Source organism: Acomys minous, assembly GCF_964271855.1.
Source record: "Acomys minous genome assembly, chromosome: 7".
Taxonomy (NCBI): domain Eukaryota; kingdom Metazoa; phylum Chordata; class Mammalia; order Rodentia; family Muridae; genus Acomys; species Acomys minous.
In genome coordinates this window covers 38925791-38941671 of record NC_140488.1, presented here as the reverse complement: position 1 = coordinate 38941671, position 15881 = coordinate 38925791, and the positions used below count along the sequence as shown (strand labels likewise).

The window sequence follows — 15881 nt, the reverse complement described above, 5'->3', positions numbered from 1 at the left end:
CTGAGGATGGATAGACTTATTAGCTATGTTTTTAGCATGGCAAGAAAGTATAGTCAAGTCCAAACTGGAAAACCCAGAAAAGGAAGAATAGAGAGTAGATTGATTTGACCTGTCTGTTCTTAGTTATAATTCTCTACAAAGAAAAATCAAGAGATTACCATGTTAGTCAATAGGACTCATGCTATTTCCCCAGTGTTGGTGTAAAGATGGATAGTGGCAGGCTCTACTCAGCGAAAGGGCAGGTTTTTCTTTTCCGGAACAATTTATTTCTCAACAAAGATTTAAACATACCAAATATAGTAATAAATGATGAGTAATCCAATACATCAACATTTTGTGATATCACAAACAATCTTTTGAAAGACAGCTTATAGAAACAAAAAAGCATGCTCTCTGAAATTCTTCTATAAGTTCCTTGAAGACGTAGTGTCACTTCTGAATCCACAAAAGAAGCCATGAGTTTTGGTTCCTTCACCTAATACAACCGACCTTTTGTTTTCAATTTTCAATACTACTTCATCTACTGGGGATTTAATGCTTTATTAGTTAGCTACTAACTATTTTTTTTTTTTGCATAGAGTAACTGCTAAACAATACAATAAACTTGAGTGGTGTATTTATTTGGTTATAAACCAGCTATTGCTGCCCTCTGGTGAATATAGTTGGTTAATGCAAAAGTATAAATAGAACTCTCTATATAAGTGCCACTTGCATCATTTTGAAGAAAAAAGAAAATTAGAAATGTATAAAATATGTTCATGTTATACAAACTCTTGAAATTTGTTATATGTTTTCATTTTTCTGCAAGATGAAACTTTTCACTTTTAGAAATGTAAATCAATTTTAAATTGTATGTTTCCCCAATGATTTGCAAATCTCAAGGATCTATTCTGAACTCCCTTCTCAAAACATTTATTTAAAGCTTTGTGTACTCTAAAAATGGAATGTGCAGTGAAGACACACATCACTAGATCCTAGATGTGAATATTTTAGAAGAATGGTTAGTTTTGTGCCTATAAATAAGTGAAAAATTATTGTTAGCCATTTTATTGCTTTCATATAACATGTTTTCCTGTTCGTTAAATTAAGTATTGACTTAGTTTATTTAATTTTTTGGTATGCAAGTTATTTGCAACTTTAACTAATGTTCTTTCTCTTTTCTTTTTTTCTCTCCTCAGGGAATGAAACCAGTCTGTTAATTTCCCAATTCTCAGTTTGAACCTCTGGTTGCTTAAAACTGAAGCAATCATGGTGAACCTGAGCGATGCGGTGCACCCAGTCCTGTAAGAATTTGTTACTTATTTTAATAACAACAGCAAAGTTACTTTTAGGATTACTTATTTGGCAATATGAAAATGCTTACATAAGGCCAGGCAACTCTGTGACTTGTATCAAAAAAGGTTAATAATTTCTATTTAAAAATAATAGATGGAGAATAAGAATCATCTGACATCTCACTAAATTTTAAAAACTCATCTACTGGAATGATATGGAAATAATAGCCTCATTTCACATTATTCTGATTTTTATGAGTAAAGCTTAGAGAGGTTATTCCTTTTTTTTCTTGTATGAACTGGACAATTAGGAAAATGAAATGGTTGCATATTGTGGGCTGCATGCCTATAAATTGACACTAAGCTGACTGAGTCAGGTCAGCTTAGGATAGATATATGCTGAACTGCAGAAAAAGAGAGAAAGGGACAAGAGAATGTTCTTATAAGCAACTGATTCTGTAAAAGATGGATAGGATGCTAGAGATCAGAAGGCAGGGATGGAGGATGGAACTAACTGGGCAGGGCAAAACATGTTGATCCTAGAATGACCCAATAATTGAATTCAATAGAATGCAACGTAAAAAAAAAAAAAAGGTAAAGAGCAAAGCCACTATGAATTTCACCTAACCTAAACTTACTATTTCAGGAGTACAATGTGTAAACCCTGAGCAGCATAACTGAGAAGTCCCTAATCCTTTTGCGCCTATGCAATAACTGAAAATAATATATAGATGATAGATAGATAGATAGATAGATAGATAGATAGATAGATAGATAGATAGAAAATAGAAATATATACATGTATATACATACACACATACGTACACACATACGTACATACATATGTACATACACACATACACATATCTCATCCAGAAAATAGCCAGTCACAAATATTTTTCAAATAAAAAATTTTGAATGTGATTGTTGCCTTATTCTTATCAGGGAAGAGGAGTGTGTTTGTTTTGTTGGACACACCTTAGAGTTTCACATCTTGAGAGAACATTTGTGTTTGTAACTTAAATAAATCTCATCACTATGAGGGAAATTATTTTAAATTTACAAAAGGGAAATGTACACTTCTTTCTGGTCTTAGATTGCCATTTATCCTGAAATTCTTACTGGTAGAAAGTTTTTATGAAGAATCAATATAAAATATATATTAAAAATGAATTAAGAAATATAATTCCTACCTTTGCCCATGGGGATTAATCCTTTTCATACAATACTCTTAAGCCTAGAATAAGTCCAAGAAAACCAAGACACAAATGAGGTAAGCAGTAGAGATCCGGAAAGTTTGAAACACAAAGCAAGAAACTGACAATGAGCAGAAATTCACTTTGTAAATATGAGAGCTTAAAAATATTTCTAAGAAGATATGAATGTGTACTGTTGTCATAACATCTTTCAAAACACATTTATAAAATTGTTCTGTTAATAATTTATAGTTTCTTTTAAGTTTAGAACAGTACAAATCAACTACCAATTCTCTTGTCTAGTCACTGGATCCTTTAAGGAAATTTCCCATTATTTCTATTACAACTGTTTTAATGGATAGTTCCAGGCATTTAATATTTTAAAAATACAAAGAATCAAACAATATTTCTTTCATCTTATTGTTTGTATATTGTTTTATTCTTAAAAAATAAAATAGATATGTTTAAAAAGAAAAAGAGAATAAAACAATAAGCCAGTCTCTGAAAGACAGATGCCACATATTTTCACTCATTTGCAGATCATTTACTTCCTAAATTGACATAATCATGTATGAATAGAAGAAATGAAAATAGAAGCAAACCTGTCTAGGGAACAAAGGGGACTAGAGGGACAGGGAATGGAGAGGAAGGGAAATCTACTGAAGTATGCTAGGGTGACATGCTCAAAGAATCTTATTACTTATCTGAAAATATTTTGAAGCTGCATTTATATTATTTATAATAAAATAAAATAAAAATATGAAAGAAAATAATAAATCATTATGCCAAGTCAAATAATTTAGTGTGTGTGTGATTTGGGACTTCAGTAAAAGTTTAATATAGTCTGAAATCAGACTTTATGATGGCTCTTGGTCCTGCCACTCACTTGGGTACATTGGCTTGAGAAAGTGTCATAACCATTTATACTCCATTTTTCAGCTACATAATGGAAATAAATCAGTACTGAATTATTATGGGTTTTCTATGTAATCAAATGTGATTATACTATACATACGTATATGTGTTTAACTATGATCCTAACTTATAGTAGAAGTTTAATGACAAAAATGAGAATGATAAGGATGGAAGTAGTCATGGTCACAATGGTGGGGGGGGGAAGAGGATATTGTATACTATAAGTAATATATTGTGTGTAAGCAATGCCTGATTGTCTTTTCTTTTCTTTTCTTTTCTTTTTATTTTCAGTGTGCACCTAATCGGCCTATTGGTTTGGCAATTCGATATTTCCATAAGTCCAGTAGAAGCTATAGTAACTGACACTTTTAATTCCTCCGATGGTGGACGCTTGTTTCAATTCCCGGACGGGGTACAAAACTGGCCAGCACTTTCAATCGTCGTGATTATAATCATGACAATAGGGGGCAACATTCTCGTTATCATGGCAGTAAGCATGGAGAAGAAACTGCACAATGCAACTAATTACTTCTTAATGTCCCTAGCCATTGCTGATATGCTGGTGGGACTACTTGTTATGCCCCTGTCTCTGCTTGCAATTCTTTATGGTGAGTACAATTCTATTCCTTTCTCAGTCTCACATTTTTCTTTAAGTTTGTTCTAATCCTCATTATTTACATTCATACAGTTAATAATTTACCTATAGAATTTGGAAAACAAAGAGTAAAAGCAAAATGTAAGTAATAAAAATTGACTGGATTATGTTGAGAGTTGTAAAATAAAATTTTAGCAGAGTTTTGAAAACTTAAGCCAGCCATTTTATAATACATTGAAATTATACATGAGTACTTTATTTCCCAATGACATTTATAAATAATGAATAACCATACAAAATGGGATAGCGGCAAAATGCCAGCCCTCCCTGTATTTGGGCCAGCACACTTACCAAAAGTAGCATCACTAATACATAAAAGGAAAATCAAACTTGTCTTCTTTAATAAATTTATTGTAAGAAGTGTTTCTGAGCCACATAGAATTTAACCCAGGGCCTCATTTACTCTAGACAAGTGCTCAATCACTACTACACCCCCAGCATACTAACCATTTATGTTGACAAACTAAATAGTTGGTACAAAATAGGCACTTCATAACAGTTGCTCTTCTTATTTGTGTAGTCTATAATTCAGATTTTTATAAGGAGATGATGTATAAATTTAATTTCTGAGCATATAACTGCAAGTTCATATCACAACCATAAAACTCAGCTTCAGGCATTTTTACAGAGGCTTCCTTTTTTAATTTCCTGCCATCTCTTTGCTTTGTTCATTTTATTCTAGGTTTTGGTTTTGGCTAATACATAATGACTAAAGAAAATAAAATCACATAAAGTTCTGCTCAAAACTCCTGTATTTTGTTCCAGAGGACCTGGATTCAATTCCCAGCACTTACATGGCAGCTCACAATTATTTGTGATTGCAGTCCCATGGGACCTGATGCCCTCCTTTGACCCCTGCAGTCAGTAAGGCTTGCATGTGGTGCACAGACATACATATAGGCAAAACACCCATATACACTCTGAAAAATTAAAAGAAAATCATTAAGCAATAAAAAAATATGAATGACAAATATAAATTAATGAATTAAATATCTTGCACACTTCCTGCCTAAGACTCTCAAGTAGGTGTCACCCCAAGTGTCACTAATGTATTTGTCTCTCTAACGTATCTTAACTACAAAATTTGAGAGTACAGTTCAAATATAATTGTTAATATACTTATCTTACTGTAGAGTAAATGAGAGATGTTCAGCAAGTTTCCCAAAATGCATAATGGAATTAGACCTAACATATTATTAAAATAGTATTTAGTCTACAAATCACAAAAGAACAGTGTGTGTAGAACATAATCTCTTATGACACTTAAAAATTAATTAGCCACTCCGAAGTCTACAGTGGAAGTACCTAATCTTATCAGTCATTCTATAAGGCATTCTTAGGAAGTATGTTTTTTTCTATTTCCACTGAGATTCAGTGACATATTTACCTCAAAGCACCAGTGTTTCACTTCTCACTGGTTATTTTACCTTTTACATCTCCAACATTAATGAAGAAGAGGTCACAAAAATGAAGTGAAACAGCAACTTCAAATGTATAGTTTCTACTGTGAGCTCCCCACTGCATGCTTTTTTTTTTTTTTTTTGGTAGATGAAAGGCAGGCTATAAAAAAAATTTACAAGAAAGGATGTAACAAACGTAAAAAGAAGTATATTAGAAAGTCTGAGATTCATCTTAAAACACGGTTAAAAAGTACACTCTGAAAAGTTTCTAAGATGAGCTTCAGGTCACAGACCTAAAAGTGTGCATAAATCTCAAGAAAAATTAATTTTTCTGTAGGTAGAAAGGAGTGGGGGGGGGGACAAAAGAGAGAGAGAGAACTGACATTTGAAGGAAAAGAATAAGACAGTGGAAGGGTAAAGAGATTAAAAGGTATTTTCCAGGACAGAAACATCACATATAAGTACCACCAACTCTCTCCATATTCCCTTCCGCTCTTCACCTGATGCACTTGAAACAAAGGATGCTTTGGTACATTTGAGAAGATGCACCTGACCTAAAAACCGTAGAAATCAACAAGAAAGATGCAAATACCCCTCACCTGTACCTAGATTACATCATAATTGAACACATTTGCTGCAAAATTTATCATATTATTTCAGATCAAGAAAGATAATTATCATTGATTTCCTCTCATATGAAGAGTCTAGAGTTACATAAGCAATGAACAAATTCATGAATGATATGAAATGATGTGAAAGTGTATCAACATCTATTTGAGAAGAGGATAGAATTCAATGTGGAGAATTAGGGGTGAATATGAGCAAAACTATATATATATAATTTCATGATTTAGTCTACTATTTTGTATAATAAATATACACTAATAAAAATCAAGCAGATGAAAACTAATAAAAATAAAAAACTTCAAATAAAATTAAATAATTTAAATAAATACTTTCATAAGGCAATCTGACACCTGGGATTAATTATGTATTTGCTTTTTAAAAAGTTGTTCTTGCTAAAAGGTAGTGCTGCACACTTTTAACTCTAGCTCTCCAAAGGTAGTGAGTAGGTGGATTTCTGGGTTCTAGGTCAGCCTGGTCTACAAACGGAGCTCCAGGACAGCCAGGGTTAAACAGAAAAATCATGTCTCGGTGGGGGAAAAGTTGTTCTTAAATAATACCATGAGAAGCAGTGATTAATGATGGCTAAAGTAAAAGGGTGAAACAAAGTGTACAAACAAAACACTGATAAATGAAGACACTGTGATTTTGAAATCTGACAAAAATCAGTTTCCAAGGAAAACAGTAAGAAGGAAAATGTGTTTAATGATAAAAGACACAATTAACAGCAAATATGCAGCAGGTGAGATAATATGTACATTCTATAATAATGATAAACTTCATAAATAAAACATTCAAAAAAGGAAATAAGTTTAAGATATACTCAATACAAGGAAGCTTGGAGACAGGGAGAAGGGGTGCATGATGGTATGTACCTCTAAACACATCATTCAGGAGGCTGACTCACCAGAATCACCATCAATTCAAGACCATATTGGCTTACATAGTGAGTTCAAAGCAAGCCAAGACTATAAAGTGAGACTCTGTCAAGAGAGTAGGTGGGGGCAGGACAAAATAGATATGAGTATGAATCTTATGGTATATAGCTTTGCACATTTATAAAGAGTATATCTTCTTACATGTACGTGAAGCATTCACAAATATTAATTTTAGATGAGGCCAAATGAAAATATTACAAAAGTACTTTCTAATAACAAAGTAATCATGCTGGACATTATTAACAACAAAATTTTAAGACCATTACATTTTGAAGTTATAAAATAGGTTTAGACTTTTTTTTTCTCTTTCTGGTTTTTCTAGACAGGGTTACTCTGTGTAGATTTGGCTGTCCTAGAACTTAAAGTTTGCTAAAAGAAGTATTTCATATAACAACTATGGGATCTACTTAGAGTAATAACCAGAGGAAAATTCTTATACCTATTCACACTTATTTTGAAAAAATTATAATACAGAAACAAAATTTTATTAAAGCAACTCTAGGAAAAAATACAAAGAAATCCCAACAAATAAAACATAAATAGGTACAGAAAAAATTCAGCGAGATGATAATATTTATATAACTATGCAATCTCTTTTTCTTTTTTTTAAATAAGCTAAAATTTTCCATTTAAAAAATATATCTTTTAAAAAACAGGTTTCTATTTCTGAATTGAATAAAGAATAGGAAGAAATATCTTCAATTCAGAAATAAAAACCTGTTTTTTTTAAAGATGTAGTTTTAAAATGGAAAAATTTTAGCTTATTTAAACAAGGAAAAAGAGACTGTATAGCTGTATGAATAGTATTAGCAATGGAGAAATAACCAAAAAATTCTTTTTAAGACCTTAAGATTGTTTTATAGACTTACATATACATCAATTTAAAAAAAGATAACAATTTTTTTGGGAAAATCAAAAGTAAAATTTAATCATTTACATATGAAGGCAAGAAAAGTAATTTCAGCAGAAGAAAGAAACTGATAAATGACTCCAAAAGAATCACTACTGTGGTTTCACCTGACACTTTTATCAGGCATTTGAAAGATCAGGCATTTATAATATTCCAAGCATTATTTCAGAGTATTAATAACTAGGATTTCGAATAGAATGAAAATCTCTCTGAAATCAATAATATAACCACATGGAAGTGAGTAATATTTTTTAAAAAAATAAAGAACCAAAATAATTTTAAACACAAAAAAATTAAGGTTAAAAAATGGTAAATAAGTGAACTTTCAGTTTTGCATTTGATTTTATCATTGATATATAACAGATATTCTAAGACAATTTTCTGTGTATTTTGAAATTTGAAGTATATAGCTAGTCATTTAAAGCTAGGTTTCTTATTCTTGTATATGAACTTAGAAAATTCAAAAAAGGAAAGAAAACAGCAAAATACATGTTATTTAATTAATATCGACAAAAAGGCAGAACTAGTGTAAGAACAAGATGGGATAGAGGACAAGAAGACAAGAGTCTCTAAATCAATGGGATCAGCACACATATGAAGTCAGACAGACGGAGACAGCAAGCACAGTGCCTGCATGGGTCTGCACTTGATGAGGTCCTAGAGTTAGGAGAACAGGACACAAGCCTGCATCCCTAATCCAGAAGCTACCTCCAATTGATAACCACTTGCAAATGAAAATAGTTGTTTCCAAGGGAGTCACACTGGGGAAATACCTTTTCCTAAAGGTAGGCTGTGTGCCCAGCAGTGGACAACCAGCAGAAAACACACACAAGGGCATCTTTGCAGGTACATTGTCTTATTGCATCATGTCAAGGCTCTTCTTTTTTGATTTTTCAATTTTCTCTTATTTTAATTTTTATTTAATTTCTATACTTCTTCTATCCTTTTGGCTCTACAGATAGATCTTTTGTGTATAGATTATGGCTTCCAGTTTGGTGTTTTTATAGTATTCCTGAGTGTATGAACAAGTGGGTGTCTAGTCCTTTGGCCTTTTTTGGGGCTTTTCTCCTTCTGTTTGCTTGTTTTGTCCAATTCTGATGTGTTAGTTTTTGTATTATATTACATTACAATATTACTTTATGTTGCATTAATATCCCATACAATGTTGTTAATTTTCTAATGAAAGACAAAAAAAATGGTTTGATCCAGATGAGAGGGGGAGTTGAGAGATCTGGGGGAGTAGAAATCTGGGAGGAGATATGGGAGGGAAAACCATAATCAGGATATATTATGTGAGGCAAAAATCTATTTTCAATAAAAGGAAAAAGTTAATATTTACCTCATAATAATAAATTCCTAACAATGAGAGATAGTAGATGATAGATAACTTTCTCTATGTATGAATATGGACACTTGGACTTGTTTTCTAGCTCTGTCCACAAAATTTAACAATGAGCACAAACAGCAACAAAGAAACATTACAATACAACTGAACTTCTTTCAACCTGAAAATTAAAGATAAGTTTAGGGTGTGGGGACGTGTCTTAGTGGTAGAAAGTTTGTGTCACGTTTGCAAGTTCCTGTAGTCTATCAAAGAAAAAAATATGGCAGAGGAGAATACATATTGACCAATAGCTAGATAATTAGAATCAGTAATAAGAGAATTTTGCAAGTTCTTATTTTATAAATTGATATACAAAAATAATCTGTGTTTCTATATACTTTCAAGAGAAACTGGAAAAATCCAAGATTACTCTGTAATATAATAAAATCAGAGGTATAAATATAAAATATGTAATTGAAGTATATGAAGAAAGTTTTACACTGGAAAATACATTTAAATAGACTCAAAAATAAAAGACATATCTTGTTTTTAACTGGACAAGTCGGTTCTGTAAAGATATTAATTCTTCCAGCAATGATTTATAGATTCTGTTCAGTTTCAATAAAGATATGTGCATATTTGAGGGGCATAAATACTAAAAGCAATTTAAACTTTATGTTAACATGTAAGGAAGCTAAAACAAGTTTGAAAATAAACTTTTTTGAGGATGGCAAAATGGGTTGATAAATAAAGTGTTTGCTAGGCAAGCATACAGATCCCTAAAACCCATATAAAGCTGGATGAGGTAGTGTCTGTCTGTAATCGCAGTACTCATATGCCACAGTGAGAGAGGGAGACAGGAGACACCCTGGAAGCTCATAGGGCAGCTAGCCTGGTATACAAGGAGAACCTGTCCCAAACAAGGTGAAATGGCAAGGAGGGAACTCCATATTTGGTCCAAGGCATCAATGCCCCTGCACTCACACAGGGATACACACACAGAGAGACACACACCACAGAGAGAGAGAGAGAGAGAGAGAGAGAGAGAGAGAGAGAGAGAGAGAGAGAGAGAGAGAGAGAGGGAGAGAGAGAGATTTTAAAAATCTAGAAGCCATAGAATTTGATTTGATCTTAGGTTGTAGTCTCAGAAAACAGTAATCAAGAATATTGAAAAAATGAATAGATTACAATTAAGTATTGAAAAATCGACAAAGGCTAAAATTTATTTCAATTGAGAACAAATTATCTTCCCAACCAATATTACTCAGGAATTATTGGTTACCACGTGTAAAAAAAAATATCTCAATCCTCATAAGAAAAACTAATTCAAATGGAATGTAAAGCTAAATGCTAGCAATGCTGGATTAGGCTAAGGACTTTTAGAACTGTTAGTGGAATCCAAAGTTCATGTTGGCTGCTGTTGCAATGAAAACTCAAGAGACAGAAAACTGGTGAAAGGAAATAGTCATTTACACTTCTGGCTTTGATGGCCAGCTTGCCAAATACCTCAAAATAGAAGAATAAAGAAGAAAATGGGGGGAATCTTCCCACAGGAAGTTTCACTAGGAAATTCCATTCTGGGGATAAGAAAAGGCTACCCTTGGAGTAACACACAATGGGTACAGGCCTCCCAGGAAAAAGACTGTGTACTGTTTGTTTCCTGGGTTTTATCTAATCCTCAGACTGGGAAATCCTGAGACTGCAAAAGTCAGGTGAAGGATTTCTGGCTATTCGGTTCTGGGCGAAATTGTAAATAAATCTGTTTCCCCATTTCTTTCACGTTATTCAGTCCTCTGTTAATGTAACTAAAAAATTGGACCCAGCATTAGGCCTTATGATTCAGCCACACTGTGACATCAAAATAAGCCACAGGGAGAGTAGGCAAATTATGCTTAATGAGCATAAAATAATGACACTTTTATGTGAAAGAAAAGGAAGCTGTAGAGAATTTTTCAGCAGTAATGCAACTTTTAAAAAAGATAAATAAAGAGCTAACTTTAAAAATGAACAAGAGAGATGAATAAGAGATTCACCAAAGGGGACATGCAATTATCAAAAACAAACAAACAAATGTGAAAAAGCATTTATTAACCACATTTTCAAAATAAACTGTACTTAACTTCAAGTTAGCTCTCATCATTACACTATGCTTCATTATGTATTTTTTCATTCAAAGAACTGTATAGAGTTTAAAGTAATCTTATGAGTTCATTGCACGTGCTAACAGAACATAGGCTCAAAATTAGTTAATTTGAATGTCCACGACCATTTTATTAGTGTAAAGGGTCAGATTATAATCATTCTGATGGTAGCATCAAGGCATGCTTTATTTTCTGATTTAGTTTCACTTTAAGTGCAACTGTTTCAAAAATTGGCAAGTTCAATGCCATGTTCCATAACAAGAAAATGAGTAAACATTATGAAGCAGCAATGTGTTCCATTTCACCATGAGCTGCGAAAAAAAATTGATGGAGAGCTGCGTGTCTGCTAATGTTACTTGGAAATATTGAGTTGGTAATATTTACCCTGTAATTGTTTAAATTATTCTTTTTTTTCCCCAGCTTTTAGTTTCCATCCAATTATCCTGTAATTAACTATGTCCTTGAGGTGTTATATTTAATCTGATTCATCTTCCATTGCTATAAATGAAACAGAATACATTTTTAGGTTGCTCAGTTTGCCAACTCTATTTAGAAGCATAACTCTATCCAAGTTCTTCAGCACAAACTCAGTTGTGTGTTGCTTTGCTCGCTACAATACACACACCTGATCCTCCTACTGTATTTCCTATGTGACAGGCAGAGACACTGTCTGGTTTTAGAGCTGCCTTTAAAAAACACTACACTAGATTATATATATGTATATATAGTCCCCACTGTAAAAGAGACAAACCCAGGTTGATACCCACAAACGAAAGTGACAATGATTCAGTTAAATACCAGCATGTTCAGTTTTATCAACACAAAAAAATTATCCACATCATACTGGAAAGTAATGACAATGAGTATCTTTTACACAATTAAAGCAATTGGAGTAAATGCATTTTAATAAAACTTTGTGAAGATGATCAAAATTTAAGCTACAAAGTTTCATAGGACTTTGGCTTTAGTAATATGTTAAGAACTAAACAACTGTTATCACTTTAAATTTCACAAGAATCTAATTTTATAGGCATGGAAATTGAAGATTGCCCATGCCAAGTCAATATTTGAGTACTTATTTTACAACAAAGACACTTCTCAGTAATGAGGCTAGTATAAAAACCAGTAACAATAAATTTCTGTCCACATGTGGCTTATTCATTTTTCATTTGTGTAACAACTTGCTCAAGGTCACGCAATCAGACTAGTAAAACATCAGAGTTAAGATTTGAACAATTTAAGTTGATTCTGCCTCTCATTTGTATTTTCATTTATAACACTTTGGTTTTCATGATTTCTTCTTGAAAAGTCAGAAGGAGCACTAAGGGTGTTGTAGTTCAATCACAGAGCACTTGCCTTACTGTGCACAAGGCCCTGGGTTCAATCTTAAGCACTACAAAAAAATTAGGAGAGTTTTATATGAAGAAAGGAACATGGAAGGTAATTTGGAGAAAAATTAGAAGTTAAGATGATGTTTTAAGTGTCAAAAAGGAGGTAAATATACTAGTTTAAAAACTTTTTCAGGGTTTGAGCAAAATGAAGGTAGGTCTGTGCTACAAACACCATTCCGAAGCCCTTGGGTATCAGTAGGGCATATAGATTATAGTACACTTCAAAATGCCTGTTTTTGTATTGTGTTCTGCTTTTGTGGTCTTTAATGATTTCCTCAGATGTCTAGCAAAACACTGTTATTGTTGTTATAATTGCTGTTTCACTGCTATAATTTTCTTCTTCCCTTGGAACTCCAAAACTTTTTGAAGATCTACCATGGTGATGGTAATGGTAATGGGTGATTGTCTCATTTAGGCTCTTTTTTATTTAAAAAATCTTTCAAATAGACAACACAGAGAAATGTCATACTGCATTCTGAGAATGAGTATGTAATACCATCAAATTCCTAATCCAAATAAACACAACACTGTTAAGTTTGGTAAAGCTCATTCACTTTCTATATATAATGAAATGGAAAATCCAGGACTTTGTATATTTAGACCAGAATGAAATAAAATATTGCATTTGGTATTTTGTCTTAGTATGTTGAGCATGGTACATCAGAGATACGCATAAATGACAAAAATATGCAAATATATTTAAGAGTTCATAACTTAAATTGTGAAATACTTTTATTACAATTTTTATTTTTTGAAGATTTTATACATGAGTACAGTGCATTACATATCATCTCACTCCCCTCTTCAATTCCTTCCATGTGTCTTCCTACAATCCTCTCTCAAATTCATGGTTCATAAAGCCTGGCAATCCCATTTGTATTGTTCATATGTACACATGTTTGAGGATAACCACATGGGATTAGCTAACATATTAAGGTCATTGTCCTCTCTCTCCCTCCCTCTGTGCCTCCGTGTCTCCCCCACCTCCCTCTTTCTCTTTCTTTCAGGATTCGTTTACTGCCAGTATTTTTTTCTTCTAGATGTTGAGTCTTGTAGACTTTTCCTCACCTATGTTGATAGAATCTCTTATTTAGAATAATTATTATATTTTATAAATATCTTTGAGATTATAATGGAATTATACAATTTCCTTCTTCCTTTTCCTTGCTTTGAACCTTTCTATGTTAACCCATTCCTTCACTTTCTCAAATTCATAGTCTCATTTTTTTAAACTGCTATTTTTTCCTATCTGTTCCGTAGCCACTTTAGGAAAAAAGAAAGGAGTATGCCTCATAATTTTAAGGTTCACAATCCATAACTGATTGTTGCGGTAAGAGAAAGAACATCAAACAGATATTTCCCAAATGATTTAAGACTACTTGTGCGTACGCACTGGCAAATTGCCAAGGGGCATATGTTTCATATAAATAGCTAACACTCACTTCACTATAGCACCAATTCCTCAGCAAAAAACGACCCCGACCACAGCTGTTTGCATTCTCAGTTTCCAGCCGTACACCCTTCTTCTTCACATACAGCAGAATTACTAGTCTCTACCACAGTCACCTCTACAAAATAGTTTTGAAATCCATATATTCCATGGTAACAATTATGTAAGGTAGGCATGTCATTTAAGAAAAATCACCATTATTCTATAATTTTTAAACTGCCTGGTTCAAGGACAAGATGGAGTAAGTTCACATTTCCCTACATGCACCTCAAAATACTATCAAATAATTTAAAGAATACCGCAGTGTAAAGAAGATATGAAACTGACAAGACAATTCAATACTTTAAAGAATGATAAAACAGTGACTCCCGAAAGGTTCATATGTCCTTAGCTGGGGCCTAAGGATGGCTGCAATTCAAAATCACCAATCAACATATGGGAAAATCTAATCAAGGCATAGATTCAGCAAGAAACCCCACACCCAGTGAGGAAGTGTGCTCCTCTGTCTATAGAATTGGTGCCTAGAGGCAGTTCTCAATTCTTTCCCCCTGAGAATAAGGATAATATGGCAAGTTGGGAATAAGAAGTTCTGTGACAGAATTGCATGGTAAGATGGTTATAGATAATAATGTGATGCAAATATCAGTAAGCTAGAAGAAAGGGTTGGATAATAAAAATGTAGTGTCTTCAAGGAGTTGTATATATCTGATTTAATTAAAACCTGCACAATATATAAATGTATTGAAGCATTACAAGGCTTCCAATTAATATGCACAATCTAATGTTTACGTTTCATATATCAGTTAAAAGACATGCCTTTTGCTTCATTACAATGGTTAGCATTTTAATAAGATGTGTAGAGCTGGTAAGAGCAGATGTTCATGCCATAATCATTTTTCCAAAGCTTTATTTGCATGCAATTTATATAATGTAATTGTCATAGTTCTCATTTTCATCAGACTTTCCCCAGAACTCCACGAGGGAAAATAAATAGTCAACAAGACCAGCTGGGATAATCCTTTTGCAGGGGGGATGCAGCTGAACTTGCAAGATGGCAGTTACTTGGCATTGAGGACAGTCACTCACAACACCTGTTCAAAACAGTAAACACCACATTATCTTCTATTAGTTCACAGAAATCACCACAACTTAGAATTGACTAGATGGATTGAAAACAAATTTGTTTTCTCACTGTTCTTGAAGAAAAAAGCTGTAATAAAATATAATGTATTAGGTTCCAATAGCTTCTATAAAACATTGCCACAAACTTAGGCATGCATTCTTGGGGCCTGGAGAGATGGCTCAGCAGTTAACAGCACTTGCTCCCTTTGCAGAGGACCATGTTGGCCCACAACTGCCTACCACTCCAATCCCAGTAGATCTGTCATTCTCTTGGGTATCTGCACATGCATTGGACACATACTAACGGACACATATTATACACATAAATTTAAAAATAAATAAAAATTAAAAATAATATGTTCTTGGCTGTGTCAGCAAAACTGTTTCTGTGCAAGTATGAAGACCTAAATACGGTGCACAGCACAATCATAAGCATCCAGGCATGTCATATATGCCCACAATTCCAACACTGGAGAGACTCGGGCTAGAATAATCCTTGGAGCTTGCTGGCTACCCAGTCTACCCAAATTGTAGCAGAAAT

General features: G+C 33.2%; 1 protein-coding gene across 2 annotated transcripts in view; it reads left to right on the top strand.

The window, feature by feature from the left end:
• Nucleotides 1–15881, top strand: part of HTR2C (5-hydroxytryptamine receptor 2C) — a 225252-nt gene that overhangs the window by 119899 nt on the left and 89472 nt on the right. For both annotated transcript variants that reach the window (XM_084789846.1, XM_084789847.1), the window contains exons 3-4: nt 1179–1283; nt 3677–3993. In XM_084789846.1, coding sequence (XP_084645972.1) covers nt 1249–1283; nt 3677–3993 — 352 coding nt within the window. In that variant the 5' untranslated portion in view covers nt 1179–1248. The remainder of the gene's footprint in view (nt 1–1178; nt 1284–3676; nt 3994–15881) is intronic.